The following is a 22,133-nucleotide window of genomic DNA, read 5'->3' on the forward strand; positions in this document are numbered from 1 at the left end:
GGCAAAAAGATTAAAAAATGCTGCCTCGCACAGTTGGCATAATCTTACAAGACAGACTGCTGTCATCAAGATCTGGGCATCTCATCACAGATTTCAGTATGTACATATTCCTTAAGATTCATTAGTATTTTAACCACATAGTTTGTCTATTTTGAGGTTAAACAGATCTCACAGTTACTTTGGTGAAAATTCCAGAAGAGTAGCCGCCTTAGGCTGACTGTAACCTATGACACCATAACAAATTTCTTGCATCAGGAACTTTCATAGACAAGAGTCTGCTTCATCAGTTTCCTGGTGGACTGTGTGAAAATATACATTGTATAAGATGACATTTAAAGGTAAAGGCTAACATTTGTGAAAGGAATACAGTTACTTGGTTGTCATTTTCACTTAAGTGATCCACAGGACTATTTTTGTAGATCATCTGGTAAAAGAATTTGCATCCACGTAGGATATAGAATCCATTTCATAATAATCTTCCAGTTTCCAATGCAATGTTTCAAAGGTTGGTCGTTGTTTAGCTTCAGCATTCCAGCATTCCAGCATAATGTTATATAGCTCTTTAGGACAGTTCACTGGCTGAGGCATTCTGTACCCTTGATCCAATTTCTGGAGGACTTGATAGCCCATCAAACCTGCAATATAGTTTTAAAAGATTGAAATGGAAATGCATGCAAGGTAAAGGTTCATACTATTTTGAAAGGAATGGGGTTACTATTTGTGTTACTATGGGCACAATCTTATCCTAACTAGGTCTACTTAGAAGTAAACCCTATTTTGTTCAATGGATCTTACTCTCAGGAAAGTGTGGTTAGAATTGCAGGCTAAAATAATAATTTGTGTTACTAAATTCGCAAATGACAACTTCCTGCGATGCCCTGCATTGCAAAACCCTCTTCCTTATTTCCCTACATTGAGTGAGAATCTCTTTTCTTATCCTCCTGCCCTTCTAGCAGAAGATATGATGAACCCAGATGGACAGCCAATTGGCTAAAAAATGAGAAGAAAACTGAAATGGTTCCAGCTTAGTGAACCATGGCAGACTGGAGTCCATTGGCAATGGAGAGTGCCTGATAGGCTTCTGTTTCCCAGTAGCTGTGAAATATATTTGAGGTCATCAATGTGTGTTATCCAAGAGGTTTTATTCTAAACGCAGCATGTCAAATCTTTGCTAGACCTTCACAGCAGTTGAACAGAGACTAGTAAAAACAGCTAGGAAGTGTGTCAGTATTCCTTGTGAACAAGACACTCACCTGCATAAGGCATCTTTCCATATGTGATTATTTCAAAAAGGAGTACTCCAAAGGACCAGACATCAGACTTAATGCTGAACTTATTGAGACGAATTGCTTCAGGAGCAGTCCATTTCACAGGCAGTTTCGTTTCATGTTTGGCTTCATACACATTTTCATTTTCTACCTGTTGTGTCATTAAAAAATATAAATGTTCACATATAAATGCTGAATTTTTAGGATTACATTGCTTCAGGAACATTCCTTTTTTAATAAGTTTTTTAACTAATATATCCTAAACAAAGTATTTCAGGGTAAAATCCTAACTCGCGATGGCAGTTATCCTAACAGGCAGGCTGATAGACCTGCACTGTATCCAGCATGAGGCAGGTTGGGACTGGGGTGCAACTCAGGGTAAGGGGATTTTATTCCCCTTACCCCGGGAAATGCCCTAGGAAACACAATGGGGCTACTCAGATATGCACCCACAATTTTAGGGAATAGGCTTGTGTTCTCCATTAGAAATAGAAATGGATCAACAGCAATTTAACTCCCTGACTGAGATACTACCTCTTTCCCAGTGTTTCATAACATCTTCTAATGCACTGTTCCTCAAAGAATGAGCACTAAAGCACTTTTGCTGGCAATAGCACTTTCTCCTCTACTTCCCTGAAACTGGTGGTAATGCTGGGTGACATCTGATTCATTTAAAAAGGCTATGCATAGGCAAAATTCAGTCTCTGAAAAGACCTCCTCAGTTATAATACTTATGCATGAATAACAAAGTGGTCCAAATCCAAACACTGTTGGCAATGCCAAATTTCCTATGCACCTGTGGATCAGATTGCCATGAATGTTTCATGCACATGGAAGGCTCAGTGTTATAGATCAGGTGGATAGCAGCTCCAATCAGGAAGCTTTTCAAGGTGCTGGTTTTGACCTTTAAAGCCCTATACTGCTCTGGGCCAGGGTATCTTAGAGATCGCCTACTTCCGTACAATCCGGCTCGTCCTCTTAGGTAATCAGAGAAGGCCTTTTTACAAGTGTGCTGCCTAAGGAGGTACGTGGGGCAGCGGCAAGAAATAGGGCCTTCTCAGTAGTGGCACCAACATTATGGAATTCCCTTCCCCTTGACTTGAGAATGGCTCCCTCTCTTGAGACTTTTCGGCGAGGCCTGAAGACCCTTTTGTTTAAACAAGCCTTCTGAGTTCATGGCCTTTTTAATATCTTTTCTATATCTTTTAGTATTTTTACAGGCCTGATTCCTCTATGATTTGCTGCGTTTTGCTCTTTTTATCTGACTTTTTATCTGACTGCTGTTTTTATGGTATCTGTTAACGTGTTTTAATACGTTTTTATTTGCTGTTAAATTATGCTTTTAATCTGTTTTTAACATGTTGTAAGCCGCCCTGGGTCCCTTTGGGGAGAAGGGCGGGATATAAATAAAGTTGTTTATTATTATTATTATTTTCCAATGGCTTCTTCCCAGCTCTGGAACTCCTCTCCTTTGAAGTTTATCAGAAACTATAGGCCATACTACATGTTACTTCAAGCACAGGCTTTGGAAAATGAGCTTGTCAAGGAGTTCTTGCGTCCTGAGTACACTTCTGTACTGCAGCGAGTCATGGACTCTTCGCTCACAACAGGAGAGGAAACTGAGCGCTTTCCACATGCGCTGCCTCCGACGCATCCTCGGCATCACCTGGCAGGACAAAGTTCCAAACAACACAGTCCAGGAACGTGCTGGAATCCCTAGCATGTATCCACTGCTGAAACAGAGACGCCTGCGTTGGCTCGGTCATGTCGTGAGAATGGATGATGGCCGGATCCCAAAGGATCTCCTCTATGGAGAACTCATGCAAGGAAAGCGCCCTACAGGTAGACCACAGCTGCGATACAAGGACATCTGCAAGAGGGATCTGAAGGCCTTAGGAGTGGACCTCACCAGGTGGGAAACCCTGGCCTCCGAGCGGCCGCTTGGAGGCAGGCTGTGCAGCATGGCCTTTCCCAGTTTGAAGAGACACTTTGCCAACAGTCTGAGGCTAAGAGGCAAAGAAGGAAGGCCCATAGCCAGGGAGACAGACCAGGGACAGACTGTACTTGCTCCCGGTGTGGAAGGGATTGTCACTCCCAAATCGGCCTTTTCAGCCACACTAGACGCTGTGCCAGAACCACCTTTCAGAGCGCGATACCATAGTCTTTCGAGACTGAAGGTTGCCAATACAAGGAGTTCTTAAAATCAATGTGCAGGGGTCAAAATCAGCCATGATCCTTCTCCTCTCTCATGCATTCAAAGGAACGTCCAAAAGGGTTAATGTTAAACATTTCTGACAAACAGCTCTAGGAGGCCAGTTAAAGTTTTGTGAATTCACTGAATTCATTGTGAACTGAGTGTTGGTACTCAATGGGACTGAAAGATCCGCGCTGACAAAAACAGAGCCTGGTAGATAGAATCTTTATTCATGCATTCATTCCTAAGCCTTTTCTTCTTCTTCTGATTGCCAAGTGTACATGCAATATCGAAATGCCCTTGATTAATTGGGGCCTACTACTGTGAATCCTGAATTTGGCACTGACAGCAGCACAAGCCTCCTGCTGGCACCGGAGGCACGGGACTCATGTCTGGCCTTCAAGAAGAAGACAAGGCGACAGCAAGAGCTAATGCATTCAAGAGCCTTTGTTTTGTGATTAATTGCTGGCACCAAAGAGCCAGTGACTTTGATCATCATCATCACTTAAACAGCTCCAGGAGTAAAAATACAGACTCTAAGAGATTTAAATGAATATATTGGTTCCAAGTGATACCAATTAATTTCAGCAAAGTAAGTGACAGACATAGGAGAATAAATGGAGAATTATTTATTTGTAATTGAGGCTTTCTGAGGTTAGTTTCTTCTTTCCTCAGACCCACTTGTTATGATTTTTACTGCAGATACATCTACCTGTGGGAATACTTTATGACACTTCCAAAGTGTTAAGTAAAGCCTGGGGGTACTGCTGCAATATTATTACACTTAAAACAGCATGTTTTTATTTTACACTACCGATTTTGCAGACCAAGTTTAAAGAGTTTAAAAGGTTAACAGTCAAATCCTATCTAACTTCTACCCCCACCCCCAAACCCGCCAATGCAACCGTGGCACAGGGAGGCAGTCCCAGATATTGTTCCCTTGACCAGGAGTGAGACCTCCTTGCCCTACTGGGTTGACTCAGAACTGTGCCAGCTACTTTGCTAACACAAGTCTGAGTGGAGCTGAGAAGGCAGATCAAGGTCAGGAAGGGGATTAGGATATTGGTGAACATAAGAACAGCCCCACTGGATCAGGCCATAGGCCCATCTCGTCCAGCTTCCTGTATCTCACAGCGGCCCACCAAATGCCCCAGGGAGCACACCAGATAACAAGAGACCTCATCCTGGTGCCCTCCCCTACATCTGGCATTCTGACTTAACCCATTCCTAAAATCAGGAGGTTGCGCATACTCATCATGGCTTGTACCCCATAATGGATTTTTCCTCCAGAAACTCGTCCAATCCCCTTTTAAAGGCGTCTAGGCTAGACGCCAGCACCACATCCTGTGGCAAGGAGTTCCACAGACCGACCACACGCTGAGTAAAGAAATATTTTCTTTTGTCTGTCCTAACCCGCCCAACACTCAATTTTAGTGGATGTCCCCTGGTTCTGGTATTATGTGAGAGTGTAAAGAGCATCTCCCTATCCACTCTGTCCATTCCCTGCATAATTTTGTATGTCTCAATCATGTCCCCCCTCAAGCGTCTCTTTTCTAGGCTGAAGAGGCCCAAACACCGTAGCCTTTCCTCATAAGGAAGGTGCCCCAGCCCCGTAATCATCTTAGTCGCTCTCTTTTGCACCTTTTCCATTTCCACTATGTCTTTTTTGAGATGCGGCGACCAGAACTGGACACAATACTCCAGGTGTGGCCTTACCATCGATTTGTACAACGGCATTATAATACTAGCCGTTTTGTTCTCAATACCCTTCCTAATGATCCCAAGCATAGAATTGGCCTTCTTCACTGCCGCCACACATTGGGTCGACACTTTCATCGACCTGTCCACCACCACCCCAAGATCTCTCTCCTGATCTGTCACAGACAGCTCAGAACCCATCAGCCTATATCTAAAGTTTTGATTTTTTGCCCCAATGTGCATGACTTTACACTTACTGACATTGAAGCGCATCTGCCATTTTGCTGCCCATTCTGCCAGTATGGAGAGATCCTTCTGGAGCTCCTCACAATCACTTCTGGTCTTTACCACTCGGAAAAGTTTGGTGTCATCTGCAAACTTAGCCACTTCACTGCTCAACACTGTCTCCAGGTCATTTATGAAGAGGTTGAAAAGCACTGGTCCCAGGACAGATCCTTGGGGCACACCGCTTTTCACTTCTCTCCATTGTGAAAATTGCCCATTGACACCCACTCTCTGCTTCCTGGCCTCCAACCAGTTCTCAATCCACGAGAGGACCTGTCCTCTAATTCCCTGATTGTGGAGTTTTTTCAGTAGCCTTTGGTGAGGGACCGTGTCAAACGCCTTCTGAAAGTCCAGATATATAATATCCACGAGTTCTCCCGCATCCACATGCCTGTTGACCTTTTCAAATAATTCTATAAGGTTCGTGAGGCAAGACTTACCCTTACAGAAGCCATGCTGACTCTCCCTCAGCAAGGCCTGTTCGTCTATGTGTTTTGAGATCCTATCTTTGATGAGGCATTCCACCATCTTACCCGGTATGGATGTTAGGCTGACCGGCCTATAGTTTCCCGGGTCCTCCCTCTTTCCCTTTTTAAAAATAGGCGTGACATTTGCTATCTTCCAATCTTCTGGCACCATGGCCGTTTTGAGGGACAAGTTGCATACCTTAGTCAAGAGATCTGCAACTTCATTCTTCAATTCCTTAATAACCCTTGGGTGGATGCCATCAGGGCCCGGTGACTTATTGATCTTTAATTTATCAACGAGGTCTGAAACATCTTCTCTTTTAACCTCTATCTGACTTAACTCCTCAGTCAGGAGGGGCCATTCGGGCAGCGGTATCTGCCCGAGGTCTTCTGCCGTGAAGACAGATGCAAAGAACTCATTTAATTTCTCTGCCATCTCTAAGTCTCCTTTTATCTCCCCTTTCCCTCCCTCACCATCCAGAGGGCCAACCGCTTCTCTGGCGGGTTTCCTGCTTCTAACATATTTGAAGAAGCTTTTATTATTCCCCTTAATGTTGCTGGCCATGCGTTCCTCATAGTCTCTCTTGGCCTCCCATATCACCTTCTTACATTTCTTTTGCCACAGTTTATGTTCCTTTTTATTCTCCTCATTAGGGCAAGACTTCCATTTACGGAAGGAAGCTTCCTTGCCCGTCACAGCCTCTCTAACTTGGCTGGTTAGCCATGCGGGCACCCTCCTGGATTTAGTGGAACCCTTCTTTCTTTGCGGTATACACCTCTGCTGGGCCTCTATTACTGTTGTTTTAAGCAGCCTCCATGTACTCTGGAGAGATTGGACTCTTTTTACCCTCCCTTTCAACCTCCTTCTAACCAGCCTCCTCATTTGAGGGAAGTCCGCCCGTCGGAAGTCAAGGGTTTTTGTTAGAGATTTGCCTGGTATTCTTCCCCCAACGTGCATGTCAAAACGGATCGCAGCATGATCACTGTTCCCCAATGGCTCAGTAACGTTTACATCTCTAACCAGGTCCTGCGTACCGCACAAAATTAAATCCAGAGTCACCTGTCCTCTGGTGGGCTCCGTGACTAGCTGATCTAAGCCACAGTCATTTAGCACGTCAAGAAATCCGGTTTCCTTATCGTGACCAGAACACAAATTGACCCAGTCAATATGAGGATAATTGAAGTCCCCCATGATTACAACCCTGTCCTTCCTTGTCACCTCCCTGATCTGTTTCCTCATTTCAAGGTCCCCATCAGATTTCTGGTCTGAAGGACGATAGCACGCCCCCAGTATTACATCGCTGCACAAGCCTGGTAATTTAACCCACAGAGATTCTACGGTGGAGTCGGACCCACCTTCAATCTCTACTTTGCTGGATTCTATCCCTTCCTTAACATAAAGGGCCACCCCACCTCCAACACGCCCCTGCCTGTCCCTCCTGTAGAGTTTATAGCCCGGGATTGCGGTATCCCACTGATTCTCCGCATTCCACCAGGTTTCCGTTATGCCCACTATGTCAATATTTTCCCTTGTCACCAGACATTCCAGTTCTCCCACCTTTGCTCGTAGACTTCAGGCATTCGCATACAAGCATTTATACACGGAATGCTCCAGGATGGGCTGCTTATTTGCTCCTTTGTCCCCGCATCCTCTCATTGTGCCAAACCGTCTATCACATCCCATCACCCTACCTTTCCCAATTTCTTCTCCTACCCTGCCTTTGTCTTGTTGTTCTCTAACCTCCCCATCCTCATCCCATAGGGATGAGGAGTCCCGAACCGGATGCCCCTCGGCTCCTGTCGGCCTTCCCCCAGGGATCAGTTTAAAAGCTGCTCTGCTACCTTTTTAATGTTATGCGCCAGCAGTCTGGTTCCATTCTGGTTCAAGTGGAGCCCGTCCCTCTTGTACAGGCCCCGCTTGTCACAAAACATTCCCCAGTGCCTAACGAATCTAAACCCCTCCTCCCTACACCACCGTCTCATTCACGCATTGAGACCCCTGATCTCCGCCTGCCTAGCTGGCCCTGCGCGTGGAACAGGTAGCACTTCAGAGAACGCTACCTTTGAGGTCCTGGCTTTCAGCTTCCTGCCTAAAAGCCTAAATTTGGCCTCCAGGACCTCCCAGCTACACTTGCCCACGTTGTTGGTGCCGACATGCACCACAGCCGCTACCTCTCCCCCAGCACTGTCTACTAGCCTGTCTAGACGAGAAGTGATGCCCGCAACCTTCGCACCAGGCAGGCAAGTCACCATGCGGTCCTCACATCCATCGCAAACCCCCCTCTCTATGTTTCTAATAATCGAATCCCCCACTACAAGAAGCCCCTGACCCCCCTCCCGCCGAAGAGTATCCCGAGTGCGCTCGGATACGGGCCCATCCCCTGGAGAAGGGATCCCCCCAGGGGATTGTTTCCCTCCTCTCCAGGATGATGTCCTCCAGTCCCGAGACTTCCCACCCGGGCAGCCGAGGAGCTGCACGCCTGAGGTTGGGACAAAGCCTGATCGTCCCCGGAAGTCTCCCCACGGTCCTCCTCTGGCTGCCTGCGCTTCTCCAGGTCGGCCACCAAGGCTTCAAGGGAGCGGTCGCGTTCCCTGAGACCCTGGAGCTCCTTACACCGAAGACACACCCATGACTTATGCCCCAGAGACATATAATCATACATGTGGCACTCGATGCAGAACACTGGATAGCCCTGCTATCCTCCTGATTTTAGAAAGTTTAGTAAAACCTCCTGATTTTAGAAATGGGCTATGTCAGAAGGCCAGATGCAAGTGAGGGCACCAGGATGAGGTCTCTTGTTATCAGGTGTGCTCCCTGGGGCATTTGGTGGGCCGCTGTGAGATACAGGAAGCTGGACTAGATGGGCCTATGGCCTGATCCAGTGGGGCTGTTCTTATGTACCCATAGCTGGGATCCACACATATCTGCTCAACATCAGCGAGCAAAGGAGCATGCATGCGCACAATTTTTCCTAACAAACATTAGGAAATCAAAACTTTTTTTGTGTGTGGGGGTGGTCAACCTGTCTGACCTGTCCCAGGTCAGTCAGGACAGTTGGAGCAGAAGCAGACTGTCATTGTTGCCTCTGCAACCTTGAGGCAGGTGTGTGTGTCAGGGTCAACCTACTTGAACACTGTTTGAAGCCCTATGTCCATCAAAGTGCCCACCTGACAGGGCCTGAACCCTCTGTATTGAAGGCAAGCAGGGGTGCACTGTGGGGGGCACTTTATGGCCTTATCCAGACTTGTCAGCTACCTGTCACCAGCACTGCTTTAAAGCTAGAATAATTTGGTCAATGAGGAGCTACCTGCCCTTCAATAGTTCCATTAATTTGAGCAAAGGGGAACTATAAAGGTAGAAAGAGTAGTTATCTGACTCCAACCTCACAACTGGCTTTCCTTTCTATTGTGTTTTGTCTTTATTCTGAGACTGTAAGCTGGTGGACCGGGCTGTTATATTTTACTTTGTATGTAGCCCTATGACATTTTACATGTAGTACAAACAGTAGTAGAAATATAAAGAAGAATAGAGTTGTTGGGATTAGAGAGGCAATGTAATGTAATGAGGCAAAGATCTTTATTTAGGACGTTAATTTATGGCCTAGTCCTATGAAGGCCTTGCACTGCTGGAATTAGTGTTCCAGCATCTTAAGTCTTTTACAGCTGTTGCAAAACCCAACACACAGTTTTGCACAGTTGAGCAGATGTTGTAAGTGACGAGCGGTTGTGGCAGTGCACCGGCAGTTCATCCATGTCCTCTCCGCACTGGTAAGTCAGTGGGGGGGGGGGGAGGAAGGAAGCAGGGACTAGGTGGAACCGAGTGGGGAAGGGGACAAATGGGGCAAAAATCAGGGTGGGGAAGAGGGCAGATTGAAAGAAAGGGGGCAGCAGGGGAAGGGGGCAGCCAGGAAGGGGGCAGCAGGGGTGCCCTTCTTATGTGCCCTCACTTGCATCTGGCCTTCTGACATAGCCCATTTCTAAAATCAGGAGGTTGCGCATACACATCATGGCGTGTACCCCGTAATGGAATGGTAGATGCAAACTTACACAGTTTGAAAGGAAAGCCCTACCCCATCCAGACCAATGCCTGGGTCTAGTTCATTCCAGTAAAGTCAGGTGTGATGGCAAACATGGCAATAGTAGACTGAATGACTGTGGACTGAGAGGAGGCCAACAGCAGTGGCAGGGCTAGGCTAGATAAGAAATGTGCTGAATTACTTACATGTGCATTTGCTGTTGTGCATTTCTCCTATTTTCTATCTAATGCATGGTACTGTCTCCTAAGTCCAATTGATGACTAGTTTTTTCCTGTGCCCTGTCCCTCATACTTCTCCGGTTTTGTTTATGTCAGCATCTCTTGTGCCCATTCCATACTGAGTGATCTGTTTCTGTACCTTGTCTTTTGTTCCTATCCTCAGAGGCAGCAGGTGCTGCCAATGCCACCCCAAATGCTACCCATATGTGCATGCTGGCATGCTTCCACCTCCCCATGGATGACGGGGGAGGGTGGGCAGGCAAATAAGTGGGTGCCCCCTTTATTTACAGTTAGCACGATTTGCCTGCCTCCCTGGTCTGTGCCCCTTCTCTTTGCAATGAACAGGAGCAGTGGATGATGGAAAGTAAAAGGGTGGAAAGAGAAAGGGACAGGCTCCAGATTGCCTTTCCCTGCCTACTTGGTGCTTAATAAGCACCAACAGGGTTGGCTTTAAACCAACTGGACCAACTGCTTCTAACTGTGCCCCATGCCTGCTTCCAGTTGGTCCCCACTGCCTTCGCGTAAAAATAAAAAAATTAAATTAATATTTTTACTAAATCATTTCACAGTCACTAAAATAAGTGGTTTTGTAACTATTCACTTTTCAGAAGTGATCTACACATTTTGTTTACTTGTAGGCTTGCATAAATGCAATTTTATATTAAAACGTGCTTAGATCCATTCTCTCTCACACACTTTTTAAGTGCGCATTTTGATAGCTTTCCATTCTACCATAGAGATATAAAGTCTATAATAAATTTTATTTATATCTCTAAGATTCTACAGACCTTGGCTGTGTATCTGGTTCCCTATTAAAAAAAGTTTCCAACTGGACCCCCACAGCTCCTAAGGCCAGCCCTTGAGCACCAAGTGGGCAAGGAGAAGCTATATGGAACTGACAGCTTTTCTCTCTTCCTTCTCTTTCTTCCAGTAGTGCTGAGGGAGGAGGCTGTTGGTGCTGTGATCCTTTCTCAACTTGCTCTCAGCAAGTCAAAAGAGGATTGGAGCCACCAGTGGAATGGCAACCTGGAGAGGGCAATAAACAGATGGTCAGGGCCAGGGCTGACCTGTTCGCCACTCTTCCAAGGACATTGCTCCATGTGACCATTTCAAGTTGCTGCATGGCAAGGCCAGCCCTGCTTGTCTGCACAATGTCTTGTGCTAGTACTGGTGTTGCCATTTGCACAGTAATATGGTATCAATTTCTATTTCCCTATCCATTTCTAAGATGTCACCTATGAATGAAACAATGAATTAGGAAGGGACAGTAGGTCAATGGCAAACACAGGCTGCATTCCCAGAATGCATCTCCAGGTAGGACTTGAAAAAACACATTTGTAACCTGAACATCCATGACTACTTAGCATAGTAGACCATACAGAACTAGGTGGACCAATGGTCTCATTCAGTATAAGGCTTCTTCATATTTGTTGGACATTTGTATGTTTAATAATCTTCATGTAACTTTTTCAGATCCTCAAAATGCAAAGATTTATGGCAGTTCACAATGAGTGCTTGCTGTTTTCATCCTATGATGATTGGTGACAGGCAGGTGAAGGCTAGTTCAACTTCTCCTTTCCCACTGATCTAGTTGTATCACCACCATAAAAGACAAAGTTTACTGACAATGTTTTATAATATTCATTCTAAGGTGATTTACTGACATGAATGTTGTTTTATGACTAAACTAGTTCAACAGTGCAATCCTATGCATGCCTACTCAGAAGTAAGTCCCTTAGAGTTTTATGGAGCTTACTCCCATGAAAGTTTGTATAGGATTGCAGTGTCAGAGAATGGTAAATGACTCCAATAATTGCTTTTTTTCCTGATTCCTTATGTGACCCTTGTAAAAACTGTGTAGAAATCTCCAACAATAACAATGTGCCCCAAAACCTCACAAGCAAAGTATAAAATTGATAGCCATCCCAAGATTGGTACCAAGAGGTATACCGCCCCATAAATATGGACATTCTGCTCTTAGCTATCGTGCCTAAGAGATATCACTGCACCCGGGTAAATAATTGCACACACAGATTTGTTGCCATGCAAGACTAATGTGTACTGCAAATATATCCCTAAAATAATCTAAATTTCTTAGAAATGAATTTACCTTGAAAACCCGCGCAAGTCCAAAATCTGCCACTTTGTAAACATTGTGTTCACCAACAAGTACGTTTCTGGCTGCCAAATCACGATGGATGTAATTCTGAGATTCAAGGTAAGCCATTCCACATGCAACTTGAGCTGCCATGTCCACTTGATGGGGCAGGTGGATTCTGGTACCTCCATCATCTGTACAGAATAAAAAAAAATTGTTGTAAAAGAGAACGCCTTGAGCAAGCTGGTTAATAAGGACTGGCTGTTTGATTTAAGAATACCAAGACAAGAACTACACTCACAAAGCAACATACTGGCAGTAATTTGGCAACTGTTTAGCTGTACACAAGAACCAAAATAAACTTTTGTGAGGCCCCAGTTCTATCTGAGGGTTATCCTACTCCCCCTGAGGGTTTGCCCTTCTAAGGACAGTAAATGCTCTTCTCTTGCCAGTGACAGCAGGATTCATGCGCTGTTTGTTTTCTGTGCCAGCATGCACTGGGTTGACCTGCTTGTGCAGGAGCAAGCTGTCAGTCATTTCTTGGAGCTTCCAAGCAAAGGGGTGTAGAATCACGCTCTGCAGCACCTTCCCACCCCCCAATTCGTACCCAAACTTGTGCCGCCCACACTATTGTTCATTGCAGCAGCAATCTGAAATATTACCTGCATTATCATGTCTTTTCTTGAACGTGTTTTACGCCAACTGCAAATTACTTTTGGCTAAGGAAAAAATAATGGTTAGCAACCTTCAGTCTCGGAAGACTATGGTATAAGCCTACAGCACCCAGTATTCCCCGGCGGTCTCCCATCGAAGTACTAACCAGGCCTGACCCTGCTTAGCTTCCGAGATCAGACAAGATTGGGCATGTGCAGGGTAACAGGTGCTAGGACAGGTTGGATCTGTTGTACATAACAAAGGCAACTCCTAAATGAACAAAATATGGCCATGGACTATCATCATCCAAAGTACTTTTTTCTCTTCTACCTTTTTTTCAACAATTTCCTCATAGCAAACCAAGGGGTATTTTTTTTTCCTGCCCAGGTTATAAATCACAAGAGTAACAGCACTTATGTCATAGGCTTGCTAATGTGATTTGAAGGCTTGGGGTTTCAGGCAGAGTAGTAGGATGTGTGCCCTCTGCTGTGACATTCATTGTCTACAAGCATGAATGTTACATTTCCCACAAGCTCATATAACAGAGTGACATTTTCGTAGCACCACATTTTCATCCTGTAATTACATGGATCAGCAGTTGAAAAAATACATGATAAGTGTGTTTTCACAAGAAAATCTTGGACCTTTTCTGGCCACTGCCTCACTAAGTCCTTACAATACCTCATTTTGTCTGTCTTGCCTTTGACTCCGTTCACCAGTATTGTTCCATCCCTAGAACTTTGCTTCCGGTTTTGACAAGAGCTGGGTCAACTTTCACAACATAATATTGACAAATCATCAGGGGTTACAAATCTGAGAATCCGTCTCATTGAACATAGTGGGACTTGCATCCAAGTAAACATGTATAGGATTGCACTTCATGCTATTAACTGCCCAATCCTATCCCTGTCCATTAACAAACAAACAGTCTAAACTGCCCAATCCTATCCCTCACTATTAATAAATAAACTGAAACATTTACTGCACCCTAAGAGGATCTTATCCCCTCTCTTAGAATCCTTCCTACCAGGGAAGTGATTTTTGATTGCTTTTTCACTGTTAGAGGTTTGGGGTGCCCTGCAAGGCATCTGCAGGGGTCCCTGCAACCCCCAGAGGCCATCGGTTCCTTAGGAAAGTTTTTTTTAAAAACCATCCCCTCCACAGCAGCGCAATCCTGGGGAGCACATTGCTGCCTCCCCCCTGCCCCTTAAAGGGGCAGGGACAAGTGCTTTCCTGGCTGGTGGGTCACAACCCACCCATTTGGGAACCACTGCTCTACAGGAATGAAGGTATAAAATTTCAAGTGGGGGTTGTCTTTTATTATTTTTAGGTAGGTTGCCTGTAGATTTTTAAGACATTTTGCTTCCCATGACAACCATCGAGTCCAACCAGAGCTTTTTCAAGGGCTAATCATTCTTTTCACTAGTGCATTTTTGATGCTACAGTATAACTACACAGAGTATTGCAGAATGAAATGTCTCCTACTTACTTTGGAGGTATTCTAGCAAGCTTCGATGTCTCATCAGTTCTGTAATAATATAAATTGGATCCTCTAAAGTGCAAACAGCATAGAGCTGTATAAGCTTTGGGTGTCTCAGATTCTTCATTATCTGTGCTTCCCTCAGGAAGTCCTTTGGATCCATTGAACCTGAAATGAGAACAGCAACAAAAGAAAATTAGCCCATGTTATTAAGGGTCATTTTTGTCTGCCCCACAGTCTTTTTCAAATGACTGTGACCTCTTTCTTTCCTTCACAAAGTGGTATGTACCATCCGTGCAAAAATCCTTGAAGTAATTTGAGAATGGAAGCCACAGAAGTGGGACGGCACAAGGAGAACAGAGGTTGCATATTATGACTTTTCTCCAGTTTAAGAAAAATGAATAAGTGGAGTTGCTTTTTTTGTCCAACATAAAGGATATTGGTCATTTTATGACTCAAGCTGTAGTCTTTGTGTTTTATTGCTTTCGCAGCTTCTCCTAGCTACTCGAAATGTAGAAATGGAGCAATAATTTTCCACACCTTTGTTATTTGTATCCATCCCTCCAGCTATAGACTCCAATAATACTGATTCTCGTATTCATCACCTTCAAGCTACATTGTTGTAGTTCATTATACTTTGGAATAGAACATGTTTATTACTTTGCTTTTTACTGAAGCCGTCTCAGCCAAGAAAGGAAATATAATGCTCTGCAGTTTCTACCATCCAGCAGACTAATCAAGTGCCTGGAGAAAGTCAGAGTTCAAAAGAACTTAAGATTACTTCTTATGTCAAGAGACAGACAATCCCTGCAAAAAGTCATAAGGTCAAGAAAGTGATGCTGTGTTGCCCTCACACATTCCGACTCAGGAAGGAATCTCATATGGATACAGGTGTTCATTCCCAAAGCGAATTAGAACATTTTTTTCAATGTTTTATTTGCAAAATTAGGAAAATGCCTTCTACTTTCACACCAATGAACCATCTTGGTCAGTACTGTCAAAACTGATTGGTAGTGGCTTACCAGGGTTTCAGATAGTAATTTTTCTCTGTCCTTGCCTGGAAGTATTGGGAATTGAACCTGAGAGCTTCCATGTGCAAAGCATGTGCTCAGCTACTGAGCTGCAGAGCCTAGATGTACTGGATATTTGCATACCCCTCCCCAATATCCATGGCAGGATGATATTTGAACCAAATGAACCAAACTAAGCATCTGTATTACAACACCACTGAATAGCCCTGTGAACCTCCCCTGATATTGTTCAATTATTCACAGCAGCTAATGATAATACTGCTAGTAAACAGAGAGCAAGCATGGTGTAGTGGTTTGAGAGTTAGACCTGAAAAATCCAGGCTCAAATCCCTGCTTAGCCGAGAAGCTTCTTGGGTAACCTGGGAGCAGTCATAATATCTCAGCCTCACCTACGTCACAGGGTTGTTGTGAGAACAAAAAGACAAAACTATATAGACAAAAGGAGTAAAGGAATTATATACACCATCCGGAGCTCCTTGGAGGAAGGGCGGAATGAAAATGTAAACAAACAAACCAAGCATGTTTCAGGGGCTACAGAGAAGATGGAGGTCACATGGTTCCTGCTCAGGTTGCTGACAGGATATGACTGATTCATACCTGCACATCATCACTTGATTGCTGCAGTACCAAGTGACAATGTCAACATGTGAATGAGTTGACACACATCAAATACCAAGATAAGGAGGTTTATTTTCATCTCATTTCTGAACACCTCAAACAAACTTAGAAGAGTTAATCCACACATCCAACAGCAAATCATCAAGTGATGAGAAATCAAGTGATATACATGCACATATGAACCAGCTGTGTTACAGACAATATAGGTATATGATAATTGTGTGGATTTAAATAAAAAAATGACAGAAGATGTTAATATGATCCAAGAAGGGCTTTTCTAATGAGATGACATTTCTTTACCAGTGGTATAGTTTGTATACTAATACAATATTGTTTTCTTTTAAAATCTGTAGATACTGATGAAGAAATTAGCTTAATCATGCTAGCCTCAAAATCAGAAAGACAGAAAAGAATTTTTGTAAATTGCAAAGCTAAACGCAGACTGAAATTAATGGAGTCTTCACTGTGGAAGAATGCTCCTAAGTCTTAAGGTCAATTCATATGGATACTTATGAGGTGAGCAGGAGAACCACTATGAGGTGCCTTTTCAAATCAATTTTCAAACAGCCTGGTAGAATGCTCTCAAGTGGTAATTACAGCATTTTAATATCTTGAAAATTACTTTGGTAGCAGTATTCAAACTTCAATTCCACTTTATTTGACTATATGGAGCAGCTTTTACAAAAGTGCACTGTTTCACAAGGGATAGTGAGACTGTACCCACCAACTCTTGGTTGCCATGTTTAGATGCACATCTGAGAAAACATGCCTGTGTCACAAGCGTATGTCTACTGAATGTGCACAGGCCAAGGGACCCAGTGAAAGCATGTGCGCACTGTTGGAAAGGGTCCACTGGGCATGACCCAATTTTCTACACATTCAGTGAATACAGTGGAAAAAGCAACATGAACTACTGTAACAGCATATTGTTAAGCCTTTATGCGATACATTGGCAGCCAAACCAGACATTGCACACAGGCGCACATAATTTTCCTAGGTGAATCTATTATAAGAGTGACCATCTCACACTTCTGCATGAACCACCTCGCCTGCAGTGCTTTCAGATGTGTTCAGATAATACTGTGGGGCCTTTATGGATGTTGTATGCTCGCTGGTTTCATTGATGTTGTGTCAGGCTGTCTATTTAGGACTTTTCCCAAAAAATCCCTGAGCTGTCACTGTGGGACACATTCTTCTCTTGTTATTATAGCCTTTTTTTATTAACCAAAGACACAGCTCTTTCCTTCTTACAAGACAGAAAATTAAAGGGCATCTGGACAATATTCAGCAATATCAAAATCGAACAGCAATGCTGGTGCCAGCATACATAGACATAGCTATGAAAACTGTTACAACATGACGGGCTAGCTAGTCTTGCAAATGAAGCTGTCACCATTTAAAAAAACACTGATTATTAAAAGATCTTAAAGATGCTTGAGGGTGGGGGGGCTGCATTGCTTTTATCAACGCTGTTGCCAGTTTAATTAGAAATCTTGTGCCTCTCTCTGTGAGGTTAATTGAAGGCCTTTCTAAAATGTAAGTGCTGCAAACTAATCAGCTGGACTTTAAATCCTGCATTGGCAGGATCAAAGATCAGTTTGTAACTAGCCTGTGAGAAAACAGTTTGGAATAAATAGAGATACATCTTGTGAAACTCCTTAAGCCATTTCTGCCCAACGTTGCTTATACACAACAGGGACCAAATGCAGTATGCTTAGAAATATTGCCCCTTCACTATCTTTTATTAAATGGATGCATTGTTTTCTTCCCTGCCTCACAGTAAATATTTTATTACACACCTATAAAAGACCAAAATTTTGTACACTTAAGGGCATATTTCAACAATATATATATTATTAATGATAGGTTGTATATAAATGGTTCTAAGTGCTTCAAAGACATACCAAGACAAATCACACTCCGTATTTTAAACATGGTGGAATTTGTAGCATGGCAGTTGGGGGAAAATATAGTGAAAATGAAAACAAACCACTGCTGTAGTGTATATATCTCTGGTGCATGTAATGATGGATTACTGGATACAAACTATCTTTGGTAAACCTAACTATCTGCTACTTATACTTCTTTCCTGACTCTTCACTGATGAAATACTGTGGGACATTTTGGGACCCTCTCATTCCCTGACAATATCCCGTAATAATTTTTCGCATTTATATAATGTTTTTTGCATGTCCAAAGCAACAGACACAACCATTAAGCTGTTCCTGAGTCCTGATGAACCTCTAGATCAGGGTGGCCAACCTGCAGCACACCACGTACCATTCGTTATGTACAGAATCTTGAATGTGCCATTCTACCTAATTTTGGTCCTCTCCAGATCTGCTTGGGTGGTTTGGCTGGCTCATGAGATCAACCAAACTATCTTCGCCCCGCCCCATGACTTCATGCTTCCTTTCTGCGCTTTGCGCTGCGAGAAGTGCCATGCACTCACAGTTGTGGAACCCTGCATCAGCCAGTGCAGTCTAGACAGGTGACTTTATGTGCGCCACTTAGGAAGTGTTCATGTGCCACTAGTGGCACTGGTGCTGCAGGTTGGCCACCCTTGCTCTAGATGGAGGGGAGGCTGGAGAGGAAAAATTGGCAACCCTGAAGTCAATAGTGACTTATTGCAAAAAAGACTCCTTCAATTCCAATTTAAGTATATCTCAGTATATGCCTTTATACAGTGTAGCTTTACAGTGTTTAAAAATATTAAACTAATGGAATGTGAACACACACAACAACCTTGAAATAACCTTAAAACTAAAGAATCAACAAGGACAGTAAAATTAAAACACACACACACAGAGCAACCCAAACACAAGCCATTTCAATGCGGAGGAGGAATTGGAGTCCTAGGTTACCTTCATATATGGCAATATTGTATGTTAAACGGCAAGTTAGTTTAATGAGTGACTGTGGAAGTGAGATTTCAGAAGACACATGTTCACATTCACCTTATCTTTTCTGTATTTGGCATGCTTGCTGTACACACTTGCAATGCCACTGAGTATTACAACTATAATTTTTTGAATTCTGTATGCTCTTACACTCCTGTGCATAAGAGAACAGCAGGTGACAATATCGCTATGGAAGACTGGGATACATAAAGTGACACATCATTTAGGGTAGGATGTTCCCTGGACCACTATGGGGAAGCAGTTCTATGCACATTTACTTGAGAATACGCCCCATTAAACAGAGAGGCTTACTACTAAGTAAATATGCATAGAATAGCACTGTAAGCCCCATTGGAAAAAGAAATCCAAATACCATGGCAAATAGGGAAAAATCTAGTGGAAAATCTAGCAAGGACATACCAACCAAATGGCTTAAGATGAACAGGACAAGATGAAAAGCAACATTAAAGGGTTTCCAGTGCCAACCATATCACTTTCTAAAGGAGTCTGTTATTTTTACTTTACAACATTTGACCGGATTAATTTTTTGCAAGAGGCCTTATAGAATTACAAGATAAACTGATGTATAGGAAAGGTTGAAAGATGTTTTCAACATACCTGGTTTGAGCGTTTTAACTGCCACCGGTGTGGTATTATTCCATAATCCTTCCCATACTTCGCCAAACTGGCCAGAGCCCAATCTTTTCAAGAGCTGCACTGAATTCCGATCTATCTCCCACTGATCGGCAGTTTGGTAGGACAAATCATATGGAGTTGGGACTTCTGTCTGGTGGGAATAAAACACCGCACATAGATCTTATAATTTTTTTTAAATGACTATCAGAGCACACCAAGATGGTGTCTGCCACATACACAGAGGCATAACAAGGGTGGAGCCTGAGAGGTGTAGCCTAAGATGCTACGCCAAAGGGGGTGCATGACTGCCTTGCACTGCTTACGGTTCCCTCAGAGGAGGGGGTGCTCACTGCGGCAGCTTTGTGCCCTGGTTCCTTCCACTCAGTGGCACCCCTTCAAGTGGTGCTCCTTCAAGGGGGAGCTTCCATAGGAAACGAAATGGGGCGCAGAACCACCATAGCTAATACCCCGTCCTTCAGGAGATCTGTAAAAGGTGCAAGGCAGTCACTTCCAGGGTTCTCCCCGGAGGAAGAAGCACTGGCAGCTTTGTGCCCTGGTTCCTTCTGCTCAGTGGTGCCCCCTTCAAGTGGCATTCCTTCAAGGAGGAGCCTCCATAGGCAAAGGAATGGGGGCGCGAAGCCACCATTGCTTCTTCATCTAGGGAGAGCCTGGAATTGACATCACAAATGACATGTGATGTCACTGCCCCAGGCACTGGGGCTTCTTGATGTACAAGATGCATGTAAAAGATGCACAGTGCCATTTTGCTGAAGGTCCAGGCTTATATGAAGCAATATGAAGCAGTTGCTTTGGGCTACTGGGCTAAATTCCATAAGCTGCTTTCCTGCTCTCAATAATCCACCCTTCCCATGCAGTATGCGCATGTAGAAAAGGACAGAGGCTCAGGGGTGAATTTGCACTGTCAGCTGTATAGTTTTAGACTGCCATGCTGCCTTGGCAATATGGAAGCCATCAAAAATCTAAAGCGGGGGTGTCAAACATAAGGACACATTCCAGGGGCCAGATGTGGCCTGCGGAAGCTTTTTAGCTGGTCCTTGGGCTCTCAGTTTAATACATCTAAAACTGATGTATTACTGCTGAAAGGGCAGCCTGCATGATAATTGGTCTCTCCCATATCTTGAAATATGATCAGAAATATGATCTTCTGTCATTTGCAGCTAATATGTTTCTAAGTGAAAAAGTGCTTATTTCTGGTTATGACCTGTTTAAGCCATTTCTGTCCAGTGTTGCATATAAGCAAGAGGAATCAAATGTGTATACCTGTGGACCAGGCAAAAATGGGTTAATGACATCACTTCCTGCCTAATCACTTCTGGCCCTCAGCAGGCATCATAAATGCTATTCAGCCTGCTGTATGAAATGAGTTTGGCACCCCTCATCTAAAGGATCATTACCAATACAGTAATCAATACACTCAGAAAAGAGTAGCAGGTCACATAAGTGATAATGTGTTCATTCAATCCTTTAAAAAATGTTCTGTCTACTAAAATACTAGTGCTTTTCAGGTGACCTCACCCTTTCTCAATGGTACACAAAAGTTGTAAAACAACGAAAACAATGAAAGCTGCAAAATGTTTTCTACAGAAAGGTATGCATACTCCTATACACTCATTATCGATCCCACTATATCTTCATTTCCCTTATGCTGGGTGCGTGTGGAGGGAGTGGGGCTTTTTAAAGCCTTGAATTACAATGTATGAGTTAATGGTACATATTTGATAAAAATGGAGCAGTTCAGGGAATCAAAAGTGGGAATGTGTAAACATTCACACCTGGAAGGCATCGCTTCTGAAATGACCGATATTATGGAGAAAATTTTAAAGACCAAAGTGATAGTTATGTGATTCTGTTTATGTGTTTCTTCTTGAAAGATTAAAATATAGATTAGAAAATAACAAGAATAATACACCTAGGCAAGCTTTTAGAACAATGAAATATTGCCAATAGGAGCTGGTTTGCATTTCTTCAGTCAGTTTGTGCAGACAGCTAGAGTTATGAGTTTGGTGATTTCATCTCAATATACATTTATGCCACAACTTCATCAATCACCAGTTGGCATGCTTTTCTCTTGGAGCCAACACACTTATTTGTCCGAAATGGCATGACTTTTTGTTATTGATATGCCATCGCTGAAAATGAAATGGTGCAATAACATGCAATTTCCTAAAGTAATCACCACGGTTGTTTGGGGTGAGTGGCTAAGTATTTATCATCTAACTAACCAAAAGATTCTCTAGAGTTTGAAAGGGGAAATATTCTGAATCAGCTCTACCTTTATAGATGGCCTCCCAAGCTTGATACATAGCCCATCGCTGCTCTCACTGTAGTATCTGACAAAAGCATTCAAGTTATGAAAAAGTTTCCTTTTGGTCACAAAATATTCACCACTGCTCAGCCGTTTGATTCGGTAGTGCTTCACGGCTTTTCCATCATAAACTAGGAAAATAAAAAAAGAAGGAAGAAAGGTATCAAGTGTTGCCTACTACAAATGCATACAAATCATGCACACACAAATACTTGCCTGATGG

General features: G+C 43.5%; 1 protein-coding gene across 4 annotated transcripts in view; it reads right to left on the reverse strand.

Annotated features, from left to right (window-relative positions):
- Positions 1–420: 420 nt before the first annotated feature.
- Positions 421–22,133, reverse strand: part of FRK (fyn related Src family tyrosine kinase) — a 48,097-nt gene continuing 26,384 nt past the window's right edge. For all 4 annotated transcript variants that reach the window (XM_066610942.1, XM_066610943.1, XM_066610941.1 and 1 more), the window contains 6 exons: positions 21,878–22,041; positions 19,567–19,735; positions 14,409–14,567; positions 12,278–12,459; positions 1,254–1,419; positions 421–635 (listed from right to left, as the gene is read on the reverse strand). In XM_066610942.1, the coding sequence (XP_066467039.1) occupies positions 421–635; positions 1,254–1,419; positions 12,278–12,459; positions 14,409–14,567; positions 19,567–19,735; positions 21,878–22,041 (1,055 nt within the window). The remainder of the gene's footprint in view (positions 636–1,253; positions 1,420–12,277; positions 12,460–14,408; positions 14,568–19,566; positions 19,736–21,877; positions 22,042–22,133) is intronic.

This window comes from Tiliqua scincoides, chromosome 1 (assembly GCF_035046505.1).
Source record: "Tiliqua scincoides isolate rTilSci1 chromosome 1, rTilSci1.hap2, whole genome shotgun sequence".
In the NCBI taxonomy this organism is placed as follows: Eukaryota; Metazoa; Chordata; class Lepidosauria; order Squamata; family Scincidae; genus Tiliqua; species Tiliqua scincoides.